General features: G+C 40.0%; 1 protein-coding gene across 6 annotated transcripts in view; it reads left to right on the top strand.

Moving 5' to 3' along the window:
* LOC143756820 (transcription factor COE3) overlaps positions 1-24,854 on the top strand; it is a 108,314-nt gene that overhangs the window by 62,260 nt on the left and 21,200 nt on the right. For 3 of the 6 annotated variants that reach the window (XM_077247564.1, XM_077247562.1, XM_077247560.1), the window contains exons 7-11: positions 9,205-9,286; positions 9,369-9,486; positions 10,895-11,028; positions 11,471-11,597; positions 22,780-22,868. In XM_077247564.1, the coding sequence (XP_077103679.1) occupies positions 9,205-9,286; positions 9,369-9,486; positions 10,895-11,028; positions 11,471-11,597; positions 22,780-22,868 (550 nt within the window). The remainder of the gene's footprint in view (positions 1-9,204; positions 9,287-9,368; positions 9,487-10,894; positions 11,029-11,470; positions 11,598-22,779; positions 22,869-24,854) is intronic. The other 3 variants (XM_077247565.1, XM_077247563.1, XM_077247561.1) reach the window with 1 other exon arrangement.

The raw sequence follows: 24,854 nt of genomic DNA, 5'->3' as shown, positions 1-24,854 counted from the left end.
AACTGCATTTTAGGCAAATACTTTTTTTTTATGTGTGCAACTTTAATATAAAATATTTAAATAGCTTTATTTTATTTATTTTATTTATTCTATTTATTTTTTATTTTATTATTTTATTAATCTGAGAGAGGATGTTCCGCATAATAGTCGCATAAAAGTGGTAGTGGACCGAGACTGTCTAGCTAAGAATTACAATAAGGCACCATATAAGAATCATAAAAGTCCACAAGACTTTATAAGACTTTATAACTCTTTGTAAGAAACAGGATCAAAATTTAAGTTTGTTATCTGCTGAAAATTTCCTAAATCTTTTTTGTATATGCATATATATTCAGATGCAGCATTTGAATTTGTTTTATTTGTTTTTATTTCTCTGTACTCTTTATATTCCTCAGAGAACTCTCCATGATTTAGTTTCATTCTGTAATATTTCATCTAAAGTATATAAAAAAAGAAAAAAACTTTATTTGTCTGCATTTGATCTGTCATTCACGAGCCATCTTTTCTGTAAACACTGAGCATTTGATCTCCCAGCTAACAGTGAATGCACTGACTGTCCCTGTAGCGTGCAGTGACCTCACAGCTTCATTCCCTCGCTCTCCTGAGTAAGATATCTCCCCACGGACGCCTTCCACCAGCCGAGCGGTGTCGGACGCCCATATTTCTCACTCTTTCTCCCATTCTGAGGGTTTTAACTGGTGGCATCTGCTTCACTGTCTCTCCCTCTGTTCCCCAATATGCTCCCAATCTGTCCACAGGGCCTTTACTCGCTCTAATCTATGACTTCATCTTCAGTGAATATATCTGTTCGCTCGCTAGGCTTTGACAGGGCTGCTGCCGAGGATTAGTGCTGTCTAACAGCGCGGGATGTTCCGGATGCCCTGGACTTTATAGGAATAGTTCAGCCCAAAATAAATATTCTGTCGTTATTTACATACTGAATATCCATCAAAAATATAAAAAGTCATACAGGTCATAAGGCGGCCAATCTTTTCAATATACCGGTAATGAAGGTGCACAATGACTTTTCAAGCTCCTAAATGACTGAAAATCAGCATAAAAGATTCATAAAATCCCAATTTGGTGTTCAGAACAGACCAAAGTTTATCTTGGTGCATTCATTAAAGAAATAACAATGTGTGAACAAATCATACTTTAAATTTGAATCAGATCTTTCAAGTGAATCAGTTGATCCAGTTCAGAAAATCTTTCTGAACGATTTATTCATGAATCCAGTACTCATATAACTTGCTGACTCATGATTCAGTCACAGTGGTTAACAGCTTACTCAAGAGAAATACATGTGGTTGAGTAAACAATGACAGAATTTTGGGTAAACTATTTCTTTAAAATTATCTTCTTACAATGTGCTGTTTATTTTCCCTCAGTTGTGATGATGCATGGGAAAGTATCCCTCTAAGAAGCCGCTCAGCACGCTGTATGCTGGTGTTTTGGCAGTGAGAGACTTACTGTAGGCTTCTGCGGAAATATCTGTTTCTGCTGTCCTTTAATGAGGGAATATTCCTGAAATTAATACTGTACGACAAAAACTCTTTTTTTTAGTCTTTATGGCTCTTCCTGAGATTAAGTGGCCTCAGAAAACACCTACCATTTTTCCTTGTCTTTCCACCCACTAAAAAACACGCTCCCTCCCTCTCTTCCTCCCCATCAGTAGTGGTTCCCTCTGTCTGAATAGAAAAATCCAGCAGGCCTGTGGGTGAAAAATGGGGCCATTTGGGCTTGTTTGTAAGTTCTGTCAAGAAGCAGCACCCCTGGCCTGGCCCGGTTAACAAATTGGATGTTTAATCTGGTGACATTCCTATCTGGGCCAAGGGCTAATGTATGTGTCTAAGAATAACCGGCCAGCAGGCCTGATAGATGGGAAGCTATTATAGGCGGTATTTAAATCTGAGCGCACAATTCCTCTATTTCCATGGTGGAAGAGTGACAGCTTGATTTCAACACTGGGGTGCTTGGATAGAGCTGTCAGCCTACACACATCAAGGAGGGATTTTCTTTGTTTTCCTTTCTTTTCCTCCATCGCCTCTTCCTCGTTTGGCTTGATTGACTGGACAGGCTGTTAACTGTGATGGTTGAGATGGAAGACAGTGTTGTAACGGGATTCGGGAAGTAGATATACTGCCTACAGATCTTTCCCTTCAGTTCTTGACTCAGGGAAGAATGAGGAGATAGTTTGTTGATCTATCTATCTATCTATCTATCTATCTATCTATCTATCTATCTATCTATCTATCTATCTATCTATCTATCTATCTATCTATCTATCTATCTATCTATCTATCTATCTATCTATCTATCTATCTATCTATCTATCTATCTATCTACAGTGTAAATCTGGTTTGCTGGTCTATCCAGCTATCCATTGTTCTATCTTGCTACAGTTTTATCCATCCATCCCACATACACCCATCCATCCATCAATCCATCCATCCATCCATCCATCCATCCATCCATCCATCCATCCATCCATCCATCCATCCATACATACATACATACATACATACATACATAGTTCTATCTATCGTTCTATCATGCTATAGTTTTATCCATCCATCCATCCATCCATCCATCCATCCATCCATCCATCCATCCATCCATCCATCCATCCATCCATCCATCCATCCATCCATCCATCCATACATACATACATACATACATACATAGTTCTATCTATCGTTCTATCATGCTATAGTTTTATCCATCCATCCACCCATCCATACATCCATCCATACATACATACATACATTCAAAGTTCTATCTATCGTTCTATCATGCAATAGTTTTATCCATCCATCCATCCTTCCATCCATCCATTGGTTTATATATTCTATTATTCTAATAGAGGTGTAGTATTATTTTTTTAATATTATTTAAAAGATCAGATTTACCTTATTAACGATACTTACCTGGTGGACAGGTATGGTGTATATATGGTGTAAGTATGATATAATATGGTATAGGTTATTAATCACACTGGGTTAGTGTGATTAAAAGAAAAATTTAAATGAGTGAACTCACTTGGTCTTAGACTCTCATACATCAACGCATTGTTCTCTGATCACAACAGAGCTGTTCTACTATTAAAGGGACATTGTGTAGGAATTTCTCCCATCTAGTGGTGAAATTGTATTTTGCATTCAAACGAATTGTGCTATCCAGCGCCTCACTTTTTCAAATGTGTGCTGCATCTAAGGTAGCTGTCATGTACCAAAAAGCTATGACAGGATGTCTTCTAATTGCACTTTGTCGAGTTTTAACGAAAACGCGTTGTGGAAATGCGTTGGCCTAGCACTTTTTGACCCTCTCTGCTATTATAGTTTTTCAAGATGGCGGAACTACATGGAAGCCTCCGTGGACCTACCCGTCACATGTATATAAAGATAATAAATTCTTCGTTTACGAGGATAGGTCAGATAATGGGCAGAGGTATTTATTTGTACACCATTGAGGACAAATTTTTAGATAGTAAAATACCTAAAAAACTACACATTGTCCCTTTAAGTCTGACCGTTTGATCTCCATGTAGAGGAAAATATTATCTTAACACATTCACCCTGTCCTTCTCTCAAGAATCTCTGGGGCTTCTGATGGGGACCAAATCATCTGTAAGGTCTACTTCTCTTTTCCTGCAGTCTGTGCAAAGTCACTTTTGACATTTGACAGTTCATTAAGGAGTGTTGTTTCATAAAATCTAGTATTTATTGTGCTGAGCATAATGATTCAGACTTCATGAGGGAATGTGCAGTTTCTGTTCCCATAATGGGCTGTGTGAAAGTGTGGCAGGTTTCTGGGTATCCGTTTATGGGTGTAATAAGTGAATGTGCTCTGTTCAGGAAGTGCAGCTTGCAGTAATTTCTGATCCATTCCTCCGTTGTGAGGTCAGCCATGTTCACGTGTTTTACACAACCTCTCTTTACTGCATTATGTCATGGATTGATTTCGATTGGAGGTACAAATGTGTACTTCGCCATGGCAACAGGGGCCAAAATAATGCTTAGGAGGGTCTTGAGGAAATCTGATCATAGGGGAGGAGTGATTCTGTGACTGTGATTTGAATTGCTTCATCGTCTATCTCTGCCGTTAAGTACAAACAGACACAAGGACACTGTTCACTGATCCAAACAAACATCACACCATCAGGGCTTTTGCAGGATCTTCTCATTTCTTATCTGTCTGTCTGCACTTCCTTCTTTCCCATTTTTCCCATGATGAAGTCATGGATTTATTTTCCCAGCCTTGTCTCTTGCAATTCAGCATCTTTTGTATGAGATTAATTGTTAGTGTACATCCCTGTCACATAATGTCTATTGTAATCTAGGTTTGTAATTTCAGTAATATTTCAATATTATATTGAAAATTAAATGAAAATTCTGTCATTATTTACTCACTCTCTTGTCCTTCCAAACCTGTATGACTTTCTTTCTTCTGTGGTACACAAAATGAGTTTTTTTTTTTTAACATCTCAGTTTTTTTTTTTTGTCCATACAATGGAGGTTCAAATGAGTCAATGAGGTTCAAAAGTTAATGGGTTGATCCTACTGACCTTCATTAAACAGACAAAAACAGTTCTTCAGAATATGTGTTCTACAGAATAAAATGGAAGGACATGAGGGTGAGTAAATGATGACACAATTTCTCTAGCTTTTACTGGTAGATCATTTCCTTATTCCTAAAAATTCTTAAAAATGTTCCCTTCGTGTTTTACAAACTCCCCAGATGCGTACAATAAATTTAATATGCATTCAAGCGAAATTCAGTCAGGGCTCATCTCTGATACGTGCAGGAGACTGTGAGCTGTAACTGTTTTTGTACTCATAACAAAGGTAAGAGGCCAGGGGAGTGGACGTTAGATGCAGTGTAAAGGATGAGACTGAAGAGAGAGAGAGAGAGAGAGACAAAGATCCGTTCTAGAGACTGTTTGAGTGCCTTATTAAATATTTAGTCTGATTGTACACGGTCCTGTAATTGCCATCTTGGCTAGTGAATAATTGATGACGTGTAGGAGAGCAAAGGAGGGCCCCAGTCTCTCTCTCTCTCTCTCTCTCTCTCTCTCTCTCTCTCTCTCTCTCTCTCTCTCTCTCTCTCTCTCACACACACACACACACACACACACACACACACACACACACACATACACACACACACACACACATCGACACCTTGCCTTGCCTTTTTGTTCACCTTTATTGTTAATATAATCTTGTCCTCATTAACTAAAATGATTCTGAAGTGAGGACAAAGTCAGTGAAATTATATTATAACCTCTTGTTCGTTTCCGGAATGTTCTCTTTGCTATCATACACAATAAATTATAGGGATGCGCTAAATTATTGGCAGAAACTGTGCATGTGGCTTTAAAATAATTTCACACAGTTTGCTACATTCAGAGGGCCAGAAAAAGCGCGTGAGTTTTGATTCCGCCTTTTCCGATACAGTGAGGTAATTGGATATCAGTCAGCGTATTCAGAGAGAGCCGAACGTTGTGAATGAGACAAAAAGCATCCTGTTAATCTGATGTAGAGCCTATGAGAGCGATTGCCGCCCGTCTTAAGCATCCCAAAGAAAGAGCATCTTTTCATAGAAAGCAACGAGCGCTCGCAGCAAACAGTGGCTGAGAATTGGAACCATGGCAGCTTTTAAAAATACCTCAGCTGAAATATTGATTTTTTTTCTTCTTCTTCTTCTCCTTGCCTAACATAATAAGTGAGAGACTCCAGGGATGTGTGCGTATGTGTGAGACGATGGGTGAGCAGACAGAGATGCTCTTTTCGCACATCATGTGAGGACATTTGTGTGTGTGTATGTGTGTAAGAATGTTTGTGAATCTGTAAGTGTGTCTGTGCAGATACAACAGAATTTCTATTTTTGAATGAACTATCCCATTAATATATCCTTTTTTCTTCTTGATATGAAGACAGAATAGAACATCTCCAGTTCATCAGATTTTTCTCCAAAGCCACTTGTAATCTCTCACACAAGTTTCTGAAGAAATTTCGACAAAGTCTCAAACTGTGCTCAGATTTGATAAGTCTGCAATCAAAAGTTCGAAATCTTCTTGAACTTATCAAACTATTCAGAGACCAACTTTATCTAAGTTGTACCACCCACAGTCATTTTAAGACTCATTTCTTGTGCTGTCTCATTTCTTTGTATTTATTTTCCCTACGGAAGTTTAGTAGAGACAAAGACATAACTGAGTCTATGAAAGAGTTACCTTGGAGCAAAAAAAAAAAAAATTCATATATTCATATGTATAGTTTTATAAAAAATTTCCCAGATTTACATTTTGGTCCTTTTTTTCCTCTAACTCTCAGATTTCTCCTTCATAGTGGCTTATACACATCACCAAAACAATTGTTTGTCAGCATCACCCATAAAACAAATTTTTTGTGTGTGCATGTACTGAAGAGTTGTAAATGGTCAGGTGGTCTGACACAGCTAAAGTCAGGTTTAGATGAGGGCCTGCCATACGGCTTTTCTCTGAGCTAAAAGCGAGAGACCTTGGCCTTCACAGCCTGAAGCCCACCAGCCCTTCCCTCAAGTTAGAGAAAGAGCGATGGAGTGAGAGAAGTGTAAAGGGTGCTGTAGACCAGCAGTTAATACCGACTTGGAGTTGGAGGCACATTAGGGACTGACAGGGCCACACATCCCCCTGTAATTGATTGCAGGCCAGCGTAATGAGGTGACGGCTTACAACAGAGACGCCAACTCCCTCATTATCTTTACCCACTTTTTTAAGAGCAGAAAGGGAGAGAGACAGCAAAAGACAGAGAGAAGGATGGAGAAAAAGAAACACGGAGACTAATAACCGAGCCCTGGCTCTAGAAGGTCATTAATTATTTATGTTGTTTTAATAAGTTTTAGATGGGGAGGGAGAGGTTCAGCGTGAGAGTTAGTCTTTCCCTTCTCCGTCTTTCTCTGTCCACACCTCAATTTCACCTGTTCTGTCATTCTGTCTTTTCCTATAGCTGTCTGTCCATATCATACTGGGGTCTTTGTATCACAGGTACCATATCAGTCGTTGCCAAAGCCTTGAGGGGACTTCAGGATGACATGTATCCACACTTGGAAATGAAAACGCTATGTATTTCGGAAAGTGACAATGATAGGATATGATTATTGTATATGATATATGATTTTTTCTGCTTTTATTCTGTCATTGTGCTAATTAGCAAGGAGAATGTTTTTAAATTGTTTATTTTTTTCATAGGGATCAACCTATATGGGTTTTGCAATAGGCCAATGGCCGATATAATGCTGATATATAGGCTATAAAGAAATTTTCTATAATTAAACACTTTTTATATATTATTATATATATTATAATATATTTCATATATATAATACAGTACAAATAAATGTATATTTAAGTGTTGCAATATATAATATAATCTAATGTATTGCAACACAAATATAAATGGATACCAATTATTTGTTATTATTTAGATTGTGTACTCCTATATATATATAAAATGAAATAGCAAAAGTTTTTACTAAATTTACCCAAAATATTAAAAAATGGAAAAGTAGTTGTATGTTTATTATATAATGTAATATTATATTTGAGAATTGAAACATCTATTGGGTGAACAGAAAAAATTGCCACATAAAAAGTCAAAGATGCTGTTGATAGAGCTTAAGTTGCATTTAACCCAGAATATTCCTTTAAAGTCTGCTGGTTACACTGGACTCTTTCAGAATCTGCCCTGCTCGTGCCTTTCCACTCGCCCCCGTTTTCCTGTCTGAGATCTCTATTCCACCCCGAGCCTTGTCATCTAAAAGCAGCTCTACCCCCCACATCCCGCACACTTCCAAACATTGGGCTAGTCCTGCCTCGATCCGAAGGGAGCCGACCTGCTTTGAAGTGCTGCCGCTTTTCCAGGATGAGACCTGGAATCTCACATTCCCTGTCAACTCCTGCCCAGTGGCAGATGGAGAAGTCTAGACCTATGAGACTCTCTCCCATCACGTGCTCTCCTCTCCCCCTCCATGCCCTCATCTCTCTCTCTCTTTCAAACCCGTGTTCCTTGACTCCGAGGGCTGTGCCGTTCCAGAACCACCAAAGCGGGACGGGTTTCAGCCCACGATCCAGGCAGGATTCTCTACTTTCAGATGGTGACTGGGGCGGTGTATAAACACAGTACTCCTCTAATATCTGAGAAGAGCTTCACTTACAGCCCTTGTCTCCTGCTGTGTTTTAATTCAATCCTTATTGATCCATATCTCTCCTTCCAAGGACTCCAATATCATATGAATGGAGCTCAGGGATGGGTTCCCCATATTATTGTATTCCATGGCCATAAAGGGCATTAGCAGCCAACAGAGCAACCCAGATCAAGTATCAGTCGATACTAGCTAAAGAGAGCAGGCTTTCTCCCTTTCTCTCCATCTTTCTCGCCGGATTTCTCTCTTTCCTATCTCTATCTGGGCGTTTGCTGTAAGAGCGCTGATGGGGTTAAAGTATAAATAGTGATTATGTCATGCGGTAAAGTGAGGTTCTAAGAAATCGCTTGAGTTAGCACCGTGTGTTTTTAAAGATATTGTTACTGTCTTATTAGGGAGAAATCAATGGCGTCTGCAGATGGCGGCCATTTATATAGCAGACGGGGCTTCTCTCGCCGCTTTTTTCTCCCAGCATCCTTCTCTCCGTGCGCTCTGTGGGGCGGCAGCAGCGGAGGTTATCCTGTGGTTAATGTGACATGGCTGTCTGCGACCTTGCTGGTTGTTAACTGCCCGGATTATTATTGTGATAATGTGGCAATTAAAAGGAAAGCACTCCATCAAAATAGTGGGGCTTATGGTCCTGGAGATGAATGCATAGAGATTACCAGCCAGGGGAAATGCATTAAGACTGCAATCCATTTCGTACTGTAGCCCACCTCCAGCAGCGGAGGCTATTACGGCTCATCTTCATTGATATCTATTCCCGATCAATAGCGCCAGGCTGAGGTAAAAATACGAGTAAATCAACAAAGCTGGAGTTGGTCTTCAATATAAAGCTAGAAAAATCAAACATCATCTCTAATTGCACATCATACGTCTATACTGGGTGTCTTCTCTGAGCCGGTTTTGAGACTGGGCTAAATCACTCATTGGCGGCTGTTTATACTGTATATAGCTACTGAGTGTTTTCATTGTATTTGAGTCACTCAACAACAAAAAAAATCTGTCTTTCTTTTCCAGATTTTTCCTGAAATTCTTCCTCAAGTGTAATCAGAACTGTTTAAAAAATGCAGGGAACCCCAGAGACATGAGGCGATTTCAGGTGAGAATACAAATGTGCGGACAAAAACAACGTGGTTACATGCTCACAACCAGGGAGTAATCACGCTTTGGTGTCTCCGTAGGTGGTGGTGTCCACCACAGTGAATGTGGACGGCCATGTCCTGGCCGTGTCAGATAACATGTTCGTCCACAACAACTCCAAACATGGGCGGAGGGCGCGACGCCTGGACCCTTCTGAAGGTAAGACGCAACCTTCACCAAAAAATGTTTTTAAAATTTTTATTCATCGAAGAATCCTAGAAAAAGTTTCCACAACAGCACAACCGTTTTCAACATTTATAATAATTGAGCAGCAAATCAGTATATTAGAATGATTTCATGAGACACTGAAGACTGGAGAAACAATTTAAATGTATTAAAATGGAAACGATTATTTTGAATTGTAAAACTTTTGGGACTTTTTGATTAAATAAATGCAGCCTTAGTGAGCATAAGAGACTTCAAAAATAAAAATACATTAAAAAATCACCCCAAACTTTTGAATGGTAATGTAAGTTTGAGACCCCATTCATTATAATAAACAAGGAAAGCCAAAGTTGTTAGTGCTACTTTCAACTTCCTTGCCTAGTTCTCGGAGTACAGGTAGTCTCACATCTGTCTGTCTGAAGGGGCTGCGCTGGGTAATGTCGCTTTGATATGAAGTGAAAAAAGTTTGCGCAGAACATCACCTCCCAGCTGACCTCAGAACAGTTCCTGTATGTGGGAAAACATGTGATTAGCTCTGTGAATGTTTTGTGTGAAAACCGTCACTGTGGAATCACCGGCACTCCTGTGTCCCGATCGAGGAAAAGGAAAGTCACTGCTCTACTTTTAGTCCCTCTTCAGTAGTTCTCCAAAGACCAGAACATGAAGAGAAAGTCACTGATGGTGATGCATTTTGGGAGTTGTGCAGTCTTTCATCTTTTACACAATAGAATATCCATGCAGATATTGTAAAAAGTAACAGCTGTTCTGTTACACCCCAACAGGTGAATGCAAATTAAGCCCAAAGATTGTTTACTTTCATCTATTCATCAAAATTCCTTCTTTCCAGAAATTTTTATTTATGCAACAAAGAGAACAATCAAAAGCAATCAGAAGTGATGCAGAGCCTAAAGTTTGGGAACTTTGCATTCCCACAATGCCGTTCGAGTAAAGTGGCCGTTGGTGTACAGCACAATATGCAGTAATGTGGTCTGAAGTTGCACCAAGAGCCCCTTGGTTTGCCTGTTAGTTCACCAAGCTGCGACCAATCAATTCCCGTCCATAGCCAGTGGAGACTGGGCCAATCGTTCAGTCAGCCTGTCTGTCTCCATACCGCCTGCTCAAAGACGGATTTACGATAAAAGACCAAAAAAAAATCTTAATGGTTTTATTGAGCTGAGTGATGCACAGACACCAAAGAAAAAAAAATCAAATGAGCTTTTACAGTCATCGGACTTCCTGTTTATCAGGTTTTCTTTTCTTTTGCATTGAGAGTATGTGGAGAGTAGAGTATAACACTGGTAAATGCTAATTTGTTTAATGATAATGTTTCCCAAATGTTGCATGAACGTTGACACCGACCCGCTCTAACCTAGTGCTTGTGTTATGATCTTGTTTTCCGAAGCAGCCACTCCATGCATTAAGGCCATCAGCCCTAGTGAAGGATGGACGACTGGGGGTGCGACCGTCATTATCATTGGGGACAACTTCTTTGACGGATTACAAGTGGTCTTCGGCACGATGCTGGTTTGGAGTGAGGTAAGTTATGAAAAAACTTTTGAAGGATAATTATTTTATTTTATTATTTATTTTATTTAAAGCCAAACCATTTTACTATTAAACATTTAATTATTCTTTAAATATGTCTTTATTATCTTTCTTTATTACCTTTCTATTTCTTCAAAAGAATGCAATGCTTTTTGACTTGGTACTTGTACTGCACATGGGTTTAAATAAGTCAAATTTGTTTCAATAATGTAAACACTCTTTCATTTAATGTTTAATATTACATAAAACTTTAGATTTCAAGTTTGAGAGATAAAAACCACAGCACAGCAGATCCCGCTGTATGATTACAATCTATAACCGTGTCCTTGAGTAATGAATCACTATTTAGTTTGAGCATTAACTGTGTTAACATTTGAGACAATGCTTGTGTATTGAGTGCTGACCACTGAACGTGTGCTCCGATGGCTTCTAGCTCATCACACCTCATGCTATTCGGGTGCAGACGCCCCCTAGACACATCCCTGGGGTTGTGGAGGTCACACTCTCTTACAAGTCCAAGCAATTCTGCAAAGGAGCTCCGGGACGCTTCGTCTACACAGGTATACAACACTTTGCAACTGCCTGGAGCCATTGCAACCATCTCCGGCATCAGAATACATTTCTGTCATCTTTCTCAGAGGTCGATTTTTGCATGTGTTCTTTGTCCATTTAATTGAGTTCCTGCCTTTGCTAGCTTAAAATACTAGGGCTTGTATGCTTTGCTCCCCGTAAAGACGCTTTCCCATGATGGCATACTGTTAGCAGGTCATTCTTGACTCCACACAAGCGGTCGTGTCTTTACTTTTGGCTGATGTCCGTTCTCCTGTGTCCAACAGGCAGGACGAGTATCATTTAGTCAAATCAATGGTTTTCATACGATTATTCCATCAGAATAATCCAGATGCCAGTCAAAGTAGGCGAAAGGTCAGATCTAGGACTGTTTGGTGTGATAAGAAAATGTCACAGCGACGGCCATAAAGAGAAAGAAAGAGAGACCTGTGTTCAGGCTTTCTGTTATACATCAGCTTTATCTCAGTGTATTTCCCACATTCTTTGTTCAAAGCGCCTCTCATTCAGATGCATTTGCCATGTAAGCAGCAAAAAGAGACAACTTTACAATAGAGAGGAAGGCCCTGTCTTACCTTCGACCATTCCTTTGCAATGCTAATGTCTGCCGGACCGACGAGATGAGTTGACTGACAGCTGTTCACTGCGTCTGCATTGTGAATAGCTTGAATTTTTCTTAAAGTTCAAAAGAATATTCTCAGTGCAATGAAAGCCTGTTGCAAATTGTAAAGATGAATGAAAAAGCACCTGTGGAATATCTCTGAATCAGAAAGCAGAGACAAAAGTAAATGTAAGGTCTTACAAGATAGAGGACAATAAGAATATATACACGCACAAATTATATATTTCTCTATAATAAATAATAAATAAATATAATATATATAATACAAAAACTACATTATATATATTTGTACACACACACACACACACACACACACGCACGCACGCACGCACACACACACACACACACACACACACACACACACACACACACACACACACACACACACACACACACACACACACATGTATATACATTGTGTTTGTGTGTGTGTGTGTGCATATGTGTATATATATTTATTAATTTACTAAATATTTATATATTTAATACTATTTTCAATATTAGTATAATTTCTTTGTTATTACATATATAATTTATAATGAATACATAGACTATGTACATACACTTTTTTATATAGCAATTCCTATAAGAATATAGGTTGGATACTGAGTGCCTAACCTTTGTTTCTCAAAATCATTTTCATTGTACGCTGCAAATTAGATTCACACATACATATTTTAGTTTGTGGATGCACTGACATACATCCAGCAACTTATTTACTGTGCCAGAGATGTGTGATATTCATGAATGTGAAATGAAGCTGGCTTTTAAATACTAAATAGGCAGACTGTACATAATTGAAGAGGAATGAGAGTGCATCTAACCTCAGTGATGTCTTTCCCACCAGAGATTTCCCATAAGCCCCAGTGAGCTCAACTTTACACAGCATTCCAGCAAAAAAAAAAAAAAAAACTCACTCCTTATCATCAGACACTTCCAAATGAACACAAGCCAGTTTGAATATTTTGAAAGAGATACATTTAGGTCATCAGAAATTAAGCGTTCAGGCCTTAGGGATTGGGAGGGGGATACGATACGTACATTGGCAAAGGAAACTGGCATCTCTGTGCAGACACACATTATTTTTATCATATTCCTTTTATCTGCTTTTCATTAGCAGTAATGGACCCCAGAAATGCATCAAAGACGGTCAATGTGCCCATTCCACTGATTATAGGTTGACTGTCTTATCTTTGCTCAAGTGCAAAGCCAGAGCAGCAGTGTTCAGAGCATGTCTTCTCTGATACCACTGCCGTTAAAAAACCATCACAGGAAGTGATCTCACAGCATCTGGGGCTGGTAAAGAGATAGTGCAACTCTCTCCACTGGGGCTTGATACAATTCAGAATTTAGTACATTAGAATTTATCAGTTCAACTTTTGTCACATGGAATTTTTTATTTAAATTGGACATGCCCTACACAGGATCTTATATTGGAATAACAGGAAAATGGTTTTACTTTCCAGTTCACAGAAATTTAAAAAAATTCTAATTGCAATTCTGTATCCTGTTTGCTACCAGAGTTCAAATTGAAATTATGTTATTCAATTGCTATTAAAGGGTTTCTCAGTTAAATTCTGAATATCACACATCTCTACTCAGCACCTGCTGGCTCTGGCTTTACCATGTCTAGCTCTACAGGGAAATGTCAAAGATTTACAAATTCCCTGAAAGCATTTCATGTGTGGCATGGGCTAGTTAGGACATCATTCTTGTTAGATTAGCAGAATGTTAAGTCCTTTCTCACTTTCAGTGTTGCAGCAGGTACCTGATAACTATTACGGCTCTGTTGCTTTCTCACATTTACTCTGTTCTCTCTCGCTCTCCCTTCGGAGAGATCTTCACTCTTATTCTGTTAGTTCTGCTTTCTGCCTGCATGCATCATTAAGTCCTTCAGTCCACCCGCTCTCTCTCTCTGTCTGTCTCTCACGGGGTTAAGACTCCCCAGGTGTTGGGTTAGAGGAAGGAGGGCGAGATGAGTGTGAAGAGCCTGAGGGTATTGACTTTCCTGGGAAAACACAGCTCTCTAAAATCAGTAGCCAAATACTGCAATAACTCAACAGCCATTGATCCTCTTTCCCCTACGGCCACATTGATCTATACATTACAAGCTCTGAGACTGGCGGCATGGATCCAGCCTACGCTAACACCACCCTCCCAATAGCCAGTAACTTACTGCCTCTGCCATTATAATCATAATAATGATACATGTGACCAGAAGTGATGCACAGTTAAACGACAGCACATCGTGCCCCTGGTTTGCAAGCGTTCAAGCTGTATTTGGGGCATCAAAACGTCAGCATTTGACTCTGCCTTTTGGGTATACCATTTTATTTGATTGCATCAGTCAAGGAGATCCACCAGAAATAAAACTTGTATCTGAAACATCCTCTCAACTTCCTGAAAGGGGGAGGGCTTATATTCCCTTAGAGATGCTGCATGCATTCCAAGCAATTGCACAATATCCTAGAAACAGAGGCTGAGAGGATACTGGAGGTGCAGGACTGTTAATATGAAGAGCGTTGCTCTCCTGGGTGCCAATGTGCCTGTCAGAACTTGCCTGATGCTTTCCAGGCTGACAGCCTTTGACATTGCAGACAAGAGCTGTAGCATCTTTGCTGGGTGAGACCTTTTGTTTAAAAGATTCAGGGGTCACTTAAATTGGGTGCTTTGTTACAGAATGGGCAGGGACTGGGTGTACTACCTCCCCGACCAACTGCTCAACCAATTCCCGGTACCTTATTTCAGCTTCTTTGAGCATCAGTTGTAGAAAAGGGTTTTTTTTTTTTAAGCTAATGGATGTCATGGGGTTGTAGGTTAGGCTAGCGTGGTCCCAAAGGTTTAGGAAGGGTGTATATGTTTTTTTGGTGGCTCTAAATGCATTGTATGAAATGACTTCATACATTTTGCTATTCCCAGAAGTGAATGTAAAACTAATGCTTACTTTAGGTTCATATTGTGTTATATTGACTTGCAGCTCTGTTAGTGGGATAGTTCACCCAAAAAATACCCAAACCTCTATGGCTTTCTTTCTTCTGTGGAACACAAAAGTAGATATTTTGAAAAATGTCTCTGTGCTTGGTTTGTCCAATAAGTATAAGTCAATGGGATCCAATGTTGTTCTTTTGGATCCCAATACCTTTCATTATACTGACAAACAGTTGAAACATTCTTGAGAATATCTTCAGGTTTGAAACAACATGAGGAGGAGACTAAGAGAATTGTTGGGAGGAAGAGACTAAGGGAATCGTTGTAAGGGTGGGATTGGATGTCAAAGCTACACAACAAAGATTTTCTCAATCTAGCTATGTAATTGCCACAGCCTGGGGCCCGAAGAGTTGATTGGAAAACCAAGGAGCACCCAGCTGGTATGAAACTTAAAATCATGGGCTGGATTTGGAACCTGCTCGCTGTGTTCTCAGATCAGCCAGAGGTTCTGGCGCCATTCACTACATAAGCTCTTTAATACTGGCACTAAAGCTTAATGGCACAGGCTCTGTGGATGCAGTGGCTGATGTTTCTCAAAAACCATTCCCACAGCCTGAGCTCAGAGAGGGACCAGGAGCAGTTCACTTGTTGCACAAGCCATGGAACAATGGGCCACTTTGTTACCTTTTCATCCTCGGAGCGGGCAGATGGAATACATTAGCGGAACGTTCCACTGGATGAGCTCTGAAGGGCTGCCGAGCACGTAGAACAGGACCCGGCATGATGTCATCATTTCGTTCAGTTGTTTCACAGCTTGGACGCCGATGTGTTTGTGAGTCTCGCACTAGGAGGTGGTCTGTCAGCAGTATTCTGACTGTGGCATATACTGGTGAGATACTTTGACAGTAGCTGAAGTACAGCCTTTTAGTGGAATCCATAACCAGGCTATTGGCATGTGGTAACTTATGTAATGTCCAATTGCAAATGTTAGAAAAGCAGAAACATCATAATTCTTTTTCTTTCTTTCTAACCAAGCAACATAAAGAGTTTGTCAGGAGTATTTACTAATTCGTATATTTGTATTTGACAAAATGCTATGGCTGTGCTGAAACAACCATAGCACATGTAAACATACATACCACAATGCTGTTTCTCATAATATTTCGTCATGCGCCAAAATAAATGCTCGGAATGGAAACCGGAAATTATTATTTAAATGTATAATTATTATTTAAAAATATATTTTTAATATAACAGTAATTAAATTGCATAATTATTTTTTAATTTATAATTCTTTTTAATAATAATAATTTAAAATATTTAAATAATTTTGTATTTTTAGAATATTGCTCTTTAACTATGTAGACATAAACACTGAATTTTTGGTAATATAACAAATTTTTACGCTATAAAATTCTTCTTTGACATTAAAAGTATGAACTATTTTATACAATTTTCCACTTTTTTGTCAATTTTTTTCTCTTTCTGTGAAAACTAAGAGTTTATTTTATTGTATTCATGATTGTATTCACTTTTGGTGGCCAAAATGTTGGTGCATTTGTATTTATTTATTTTTGCATTTCCTACAGTTCCATAATGAAGAAAAAGGTAATCTAAATACGCATAAACTCTGAGACTATGTTTCTCAGTGCAGTCAAAACCACTCTATGAGGATCAGAGAGATTGAAACTGTATTGATGTCTTGAATCAGGACACATGTATTGTGATGAATATTGTATTGTAAAGTAGTTGGCGGTTCTCCGCCCTATAATAGACAGCACCAACTCTCATGCCCTGTTTACACCTGGTATTAAGATGAATAAGCTTGATCGGATCATAGGTAGACGAGGCAGACATATACCCTTTTACACCAGGTGTTTTAAGTTGTCTCTTTTGTCCACTTTTGACCACTTCTGTCCTGATTTCTTGGAGGGGAGGGTCTATGGGTGTGTAAATGTTTTTTTTTTTTCAGATCTTTCAATCTAATGGACAAAATATACTCGAAAATTTAGTTGGAAAAACATACAGAGAGCATAAGCTTTCGTTTCTGCTTTGATAGCCTTAAGACCACTTCGAACGCTGTGAGAGTGTATGCTAGAAATCAGGAATGGTGAGAGAACATGCTTGGTACGTTTTTTTATTTTCAAACCAAACTTGGGTCTCCAGCCAAAGTTTAAATCTCATCAGGCTAGCTCGCTTCCCATAATGTTTACTTATTAGGTGAGTTGGCGGAGAGTAGGCGGTCATTTGTGGCTGTTTGAACGCATTTGACCACACAAGCATTTACACTACAAAAGCAATCTAATGCGTTTTCGACTACCTCTGGAAGTGGTCGAAAGTGGACAAGCTCAAAACCTTTTAAACCTTGTCTACACCTGTATCTAGTGTCATACACTTGTGATCCGATCGACCAAAACACATCTTAATACCAGTTCTGAGCAGGGCCTCAGATATGTGGAAGTGGGTGTGCTTTGCAGTGACTTGAATGTAGTGAAGCACTACATTCGTGACATTAACGTGACATTAACACACCAAGCTCCTTCTGTTACCCCTACTCTCTCTCTTTCTCCTCGGAGAATGAACAGTGATGCAGCCATGCTGATTACCGCTTGCATCCGTTTGCCGTGCCAGCTAGATATGTTAATCATCTGTTCGGTAATTGCCTCTGTAGCGCCTTGATTAAGTTGAGTGACAAGTCAAGGAAGTGTGTTTCAAAGCCATACTTCCCCCACCTGACGAGCCTGTTATTATTTTGGAGTCGCAGCCTAAAGTGTCCCCCCATGAAATCACTAATTATCCAACATTGGTTCCACAGGTCTCCTCTTTAAGAGAAAAGAGACTCCTTTGATAGTGATATGAGTCTCGGCTCTGTAGAGGAATGACACGTTCCCCTGGTGAAGAAAAACCCTCCTCAGCTCATCAAATGTTCAACCTACTCCTATTTTAATCCACTGATCTTATTTCCCATCTTGTACATGCATACAGTATGACTGACACCCGTGAAGTGATACAGCACTTGTGCTTTCGGGATATCTTGTTACTCCCTTACTATAATGTCAGACCAAATGTGAGAATCATTTGTTGATGATTATCTGCCCCTAAAAATCCAGACAGTGCTTCATAGTGCGGTGTCACACAGGGGTAAACCAAGGTTAGCTCGGCTTTCGTAATTGCTGCCATATCAGTGAAGCGTGTTCAAGTCGTAATTAAAAGTGTGTGGTTTTTAGTGCGAGCGAGTCTGTGTTGTCTGCGTGTTTGAAGAGGCTGGGGTGGGTTTTTCTTCATCTTCCCTGGTGGCTCTCCACTTTAAAGCAGCCTTGCCTCTACTGTCAATCACAGTTTAAAGTTCATGAAATTTCTATGAGGATCGATCCAGGAGGGAGGAGATGGTGGGAGTGTTTGGGGGTGCAGGGGTTAGGGATGGGGGAGCGGGCCGTAATGATTGATCAGAATCTCACTTCTTGTTTTATTCCTTCAGAATGGTGCAAAGAGGCGCATTCTGATTTTTCCATCAGTTTCGAAGCGATGTATTTCCACGTGCCATGGCCTTTCTGACGTGAAGACAAAGAGTAGATGGATGGGTTGAAATCGATGACACGCAACAGGGGGTTTTCAGACGTTTGTCAACAAGCCAGATCTGCGACCTCACGGCGACAGACTAGAACCGTAAAACAAATCGCTTCCTCTCACGTCGCCCTGTTGCGCACCTGTAAATGTCTTCCCCCTAAAGAGTAGCGTGGCAATCTAAGTGCGAGATTCCCATCTGCAGGTGAAAGAGCCGCTCGGAGCCATTTTCTCCCATATCAATCATGTAGCACATGAAAATGAGAAATTGAGGCATGTTGCGTCGGAATCCGAACCTGCATCAAATTCCCCATTCCATCAATGCGCCTCCCGTTGACAGAGCAGGGCTTGATCAAGTGTTTTAGATGGGCCGAGGGCTCCATCTAAAATCATTCAGTCTGCGTTAGAGGGAGACCGCTGAAATAGCCTTTCTCTGAATGGCGCGGACACACAGTTGCGATTGTGGCCTAAGGGGGCATGACTATGCTTACGATCACTGCATCACATGGGCTAAGGAGGAGAGAACGGGAATGGATATGGCACCTAAAAAGCCCCATGTTGTAAAGACAGAAATAGAAAAACAGTGGAGGGTAAATAGATGTAAGCCCATCGGATGGATGTAAACAAGCGCAAACTAAACGTACATACAGTTGGCGGGAGTCGAGTTATTCAGGCTCGGCTGGGAAATTAAGTGCTGTGATAGCTTTTGTGGCAGGGTTGTGTTCCATTCACAATTCGAATTGTGAATGGTTTTTAAATTCCAATTACATTTCTGAATTTGAACTGAGGTAGCAAACATCCAGCATTGCAATTCAAATTTGAGTATAAGGAAGGACAATTCAAATTAATGAAAATTAAAAGAAATAAAAATGCCATTTTTAAGTATAAAAGCAAAGCATGTTGAGACGAACTTTACAATTTGTCTTGACAAAACCTTGTTTTAATGTTTAAATAAGATGTCATTCAAAATATTCCTCTTCACTTCAATTCGAATCCCAATTCAACTTCCTGTGTGTTGAGCCAATTCTTCATTGACATTCTCATCTTTTTTCTCATTCTGGTTGTATATCTTTACCTCTCATCTTTTATTTCCCTCCATAAAACTCATGCTGTTAGCATTGCCCTCATTAGGTCTGGCTATCATGAGTTGGTGCGTGTTGAGTGGTTTCCCAGTCAGCCCTATTTGACCTCTGACTTCTACAGAGCGTGTAATAAGAACAGAGAGGTATGCCGGGATTGATTTCAGAGTTGCACGCACTACCTCTAATTTGCTAGATAGATGGAGCCTCAACAAGCTCATATGTGAGGACAAATGCAGGTGTGCCGTGCAGGTTAACTGCATGTCAGAGGTCAAATGCTCGACGGTTTTGTTGAGAGGATTGCAATGTGTGTCGATGATGATGGGAGACACGATTCAGACTTGACCCTGTCGTGCTGATGATCAAAATTTCGACGGTAATAGAGTTATGCAAGCATATGAGGAAATGCTTTTTTTGTCTTCTATGGCGGGCTCATTGTGTTGTCCCGTCCCACTGGACATCTGAAAGAGGAAATCATATTAATCTTTCACTGTTACCTCACACTACAAAGCAACCTTCTATTTAGCATCAGTAGATCTCAGTGGAGAGTGTGATAACCTTCAAATGAGAACGAGAGAGAGAGAAAAGAAATGTGCAGCCCCACAGCGCCTGCAATAAAGAGATGATTAAATTAATAATAAATATACAACCCTCTATTCGTCTCCTCCAACACACACACATACACTCGCCACCTCTTCAGCGAACTGCATTATCTTTCCCTTTTCGCAATCGCACGTCAGGCACAGCAAAGACGCGTGGATGGCTGAGAGGAAGGGAGAAAAAATCAATACAAATTACGACGGAGAAAGTGGCACTGATGGCTAGAATTGCAGCATATGTTTACACTAAATCAGGCAATCTATCTTCATATGGGCTGTGTAATGCAGGCGGGGTCAGGGTTCGGCCCGTGCACACACACTCTCCAATTACTCCCACTTCTCGGCGGGAGGCAGCCGTATCGATTGGCTGAGAGGACAGAGGCCCTGCAGGCAGCCAATGGGGCGCTGGGTTCAAAGTTCAGGGGGATTTTAATAAGAGAAGTAATGGGCTTAATTTCTTGGGGTGTGATAGAGAGACAAAGCCCTCCCTCTCATGTCCCCTGTTCAACGGTTCATTAAAGTGCAAGTTTTATGGGATTGCTTTGTGAAATTGCTCTCATGGACGCTCTTCCTCCGTCGTTCCTGTGTCTCTTCCTTTTCTTTCTTCTCGTCTCATTTTTTCTTTCCTTGACTCTCTTTTGTTCTTGTTTGTTAGTTCATTTCTTTCTTCTTTTACATTCCTCCATCACCCTTTCTTCCTTCTATTGTTCTTTTGTTTGTTTTGTTTGTTCATTCATCTGATCATTTGTTTGTTGTGTTCATTCATTTATTCATTAATTTGTTCTTTCTTTCTTTCTTTCTTTCTTTCTTTCTTTCTTTCTTTCTTTCTTTCATTCATTTCCTTTCTTTCTTTTATTTCCTTTCATTCATTCCCTTTCTTAATTTTTCCCTTTCTTTATTTATCTTCTATCTTTCCTTTTCATTCCTTTATTCCTTCCTTCCTTTGCTTGTTTTTTGTTCAATAATGCATTTTTTTGTTCATTCATTCGTTCATGCATTCCTTCCTTTACTTTCTTCATTTATTTATTTTTCTTTCCTCCCTCCCTCTCCCTTCCTTCATTTTTTCCCTTTTCTTTCTTTATTTCCTTCCTTCCTTACATTCCATTTTCCCCTTCCTTCCTTCCTTCCTTCCTTCCTTCCTTCCTTCCTTCCTTCCTTCCTTCCTTCCTTCCTTCCTTCCTTCCTTCCTTTCCTTCCTTCCTTCCTTCCTTCCTTCCTTTCTTTCTTCCTTTCTTTCTTTCTCTTTATCTCTCCTTCTGCATTGCAATGTTTTTTTCCCTGACACTTTATATCCAGATGGTGGCAATTATCGCAAAGCAGACTGTCCAAAAATGACACAACAAAACAATGGCACATAGATCGCTTACTGAGTCTAATAACACAGCCATTTGATCAAACCGCAGTTCTTCTGACCCGGAGAAGGAACGCGATCGTTTCCACTGTGCCTTTCTCAGAGCGTCCTGAGAGACTGTTCCTTCACTCTCACAGGGGCATTGAGTCACAAAGATCCCCGCACCCCCCTCCTCCACAACCCCTGTCACTCCACAAGCTCTTTTCTCCTCCTCGCTGTGAAACTGGCTCAAACAAATTTGATTTAGCAGCTTGCCGAGACCATTCCCGAGGAAAGAAAACAAATATTGTTATAATGGTAATAACATCTATTTGCTACGCACGACAAACGGCACCGGGCCCTTTGAAAAGAGGCCCCTGCTCCTGCGCAGCCACCTTATTCTTATTCATGAAAGCACCGCTTATGCATATTAGTGCAAACTAGGTATTCTACTCGCTAGCATTTGGACTGTCAATCATCCTTACGGAATACAAGAGGCAACGGTGACAAAAGCGGACCGGGCAAGAAGGCTGACAAATTGTCCCCAAAGTCAAATTTGACAGCCTTTTATGATTAATGGGCTTGATTATGGAGAAATATCTCTCTAACTGCTTTACGGGTGTTTCTTTCTGCTTTAGTATAGCGACGGAGAGATGGAAAAGAGGGGCAGAGAGGAGGTGGTGTTTGCTGTGAGAGAATGAAATAAAACATGAGCAGGGTTGAGTGAGAAGAGAGGAATTGAATTAGGCAGGAAAGGTTAGAGTTTGGGAATAAAGAAGTGTAAAGGGGGACAGGAAGGCCATAGGGCCTCACTAAACACTTCATAAAACAAATTCACACAGGGGAAAGCTTGGATTGATGCCACAGGACAAATGCAAACAAATATACAGGGAAAAATGTACATACACACTCACTGATATTTAATCCTTCTGAACTCTGGGGCGTCATGGCAGAGAACTCTTGGAAATGGACGAGATGACATAATGGCCTGTTTCTGAGAGAATTGCAGTCATTTAAATCAAATAAACATCTTATTTTTGGTTTGTCCCGCAGCTCTGAATGAACCCACCATAGACTACGGTTTCCAGAGGCTACAGAAGGTCATCCCTCGCCACCCTGGAGACCCAGAAAGGTTACCTAAGGTAAGTGCGGTCTGAAGTAATTGCTTTCGCTTTCACTTTCTTTTCTTCTGACTTTTCTCTATTTTTAGTATTTTTCAAAATAAAACATTTTGCTGTTCCTGCCGTGTTTTAGATTTACACAACCTCTCCTGTTTTTGAAAGAAAAGCTTGACAAACTTTAAAATATAGGTGTAAAACATTCGCAAGATGGGCATTTAGTATTTCAGCCTCTGATTTGGCTTTGTATCCCCTTTCTTGCTGCAAAGGATGGGTGTTTTCTATGTCTGTGAAGCAAACCTTGATTCTGAAAGCCTGACGGTCTTCTGTTTGATAGTGTAGAAGAGCATCTCGTTCCAGTTTGTGAATGAAAAAACAACTGTTTGTGTGATGCGGGCTTTGAGAGGGTGTTATGGAGGTTAGATCTGTGCTGTTATCCATGCTGGTGGCATATTGCAGCTTTAGGGGTAGCAACAAGCAAAAAATCAAAGAACAAAGCTGATATGCAACGGGTGCAGACTGTGTGTATATATACAGAACACACATGCGTACGCACACACATCAAGTCGAACGCAAAAACCCGATGTGCCGTCAGGTGCCCTGGGCGGTTTGCCGCCTGGTTAGTATGAAAAGATTATTTTCCCCTAAAAAGGCAGGAAGCTAAGTGAGAGAGATTCTTTTGGGCAGGGCTCTGGTGTAGGAGGGGATCAGATCTGATGCGGACTGACACTTTAAAACAGCTGCCAAATTGAAACCATTTATCAAAATCTGACATCTGAGATCCAGTCACCAAAAAAGCAGTTTATTTGTAAATTGATACTAATAGTGAGCATACATTGTCTGGCTGCTTTGATGCTGTGATACGTGGCAAGGGGAGACCGCCAGCTATCACCTCTTATATACTTATACATTCAAGAGGAAAACTCAATAAGAATGTAGACAGTTTTTTTTTACCGCCTTTTTCCCTGTTCCTGGTGCCTCGTTTTTTGACACAGGCCTATAAATAAATAACCAAGTAAATACATAAGGCAGGAAAGGAGGTAAATAAATAACTAAGTGAATGAATAAGTAATTGAGCATGCAAATAAGTAAATAAATTGGACCAAGCCAAAAATGGCAAAATATTTAGTGGTCTTTTTTTTAATCACAAATCAATGAAAATGAGTCAGGAAATTAGCAAGAATTTGCACAAATACTGTAGATAAAGTAACTTATCACGGAATAGCCTTCCCCAACTTGCAGACAGCTTTTTACAGAAAGATGTGTCAGTCACTCAATGTTAATGTCTTCAAACAGTTCATTGGTTGTTAAAAAATGTCTCCCAGTTCGTTTGAGTTTAATGTGAGACCAAATATTCACTATAGGGTTCAAATCTAGAGTCTGACCAGGCCAAAACATGTCTGATGGACTTGTTCTCTTGATTGACTTTGCAGTTTGAGCAGGAGTATTGTCTTGTTGAAAAATGACATCTGATCATTCCTCTTTAGACTTTTCATTTGTGTAAAGCAAACTATTCTGCTATATTCTCCTGTACACCAAAGCATTAAATGACTTTTCACAGTGAAGTAGCTCACAAATACCAGCAGCTAAATGGCTCCCCACGCAATGACACTCTCCCTCCATGCTTCTGTGTGGTAGAGATGCTTTAATATAATATTTTTCTCCAGATGTTTGAAGACACCGCTCTGGAGCATCACCATGCAACTCATCACTCAACACACAACTTTCCATTTTCTGTTAAAAACTTAATTCTGTCTTTGATGTTTTTCTGAGACAGCAATGGCTTTTTAAGTGTTGCATTTGCTTAAAATTAAACAGAGCTTAGTGATTAGCCATTTTGGGCTTGGTCCATTTTTTTATTTGTGTATAACAGAATTGTTTGACAGTATGACAGAGTTTGACTGAATTTTGCATTTACTTGACTCCTTCCAAAATCCTGATCAGATCTGCAGTATGTGTGCCAGTGATGGCCCCAGCATTTGGAAACCCAGATGTGTTTGTCTGATGACC

The sequence above is a fragment of the Siphateles boraxobius genome, unplaced genomic scaffold (genome assembly GCF_051911475.1).
Source record: "Siphateles boraxobius isolate OS27281-9 unplaced genomic scaffold, OSU_SipBor_1 3, whole genome shotgun sequence".
In the NCBI taxonomy this organism is placed as follows: Eukaryota; Metazoa; Chordata; class Actinopteri; order Cypriniformes; family Leuciscidae; genus Siphateles; species Siphateles boraxobius.
This window is presented reverse-complemented; position numbering and strand designations above follow the sequence as displayed.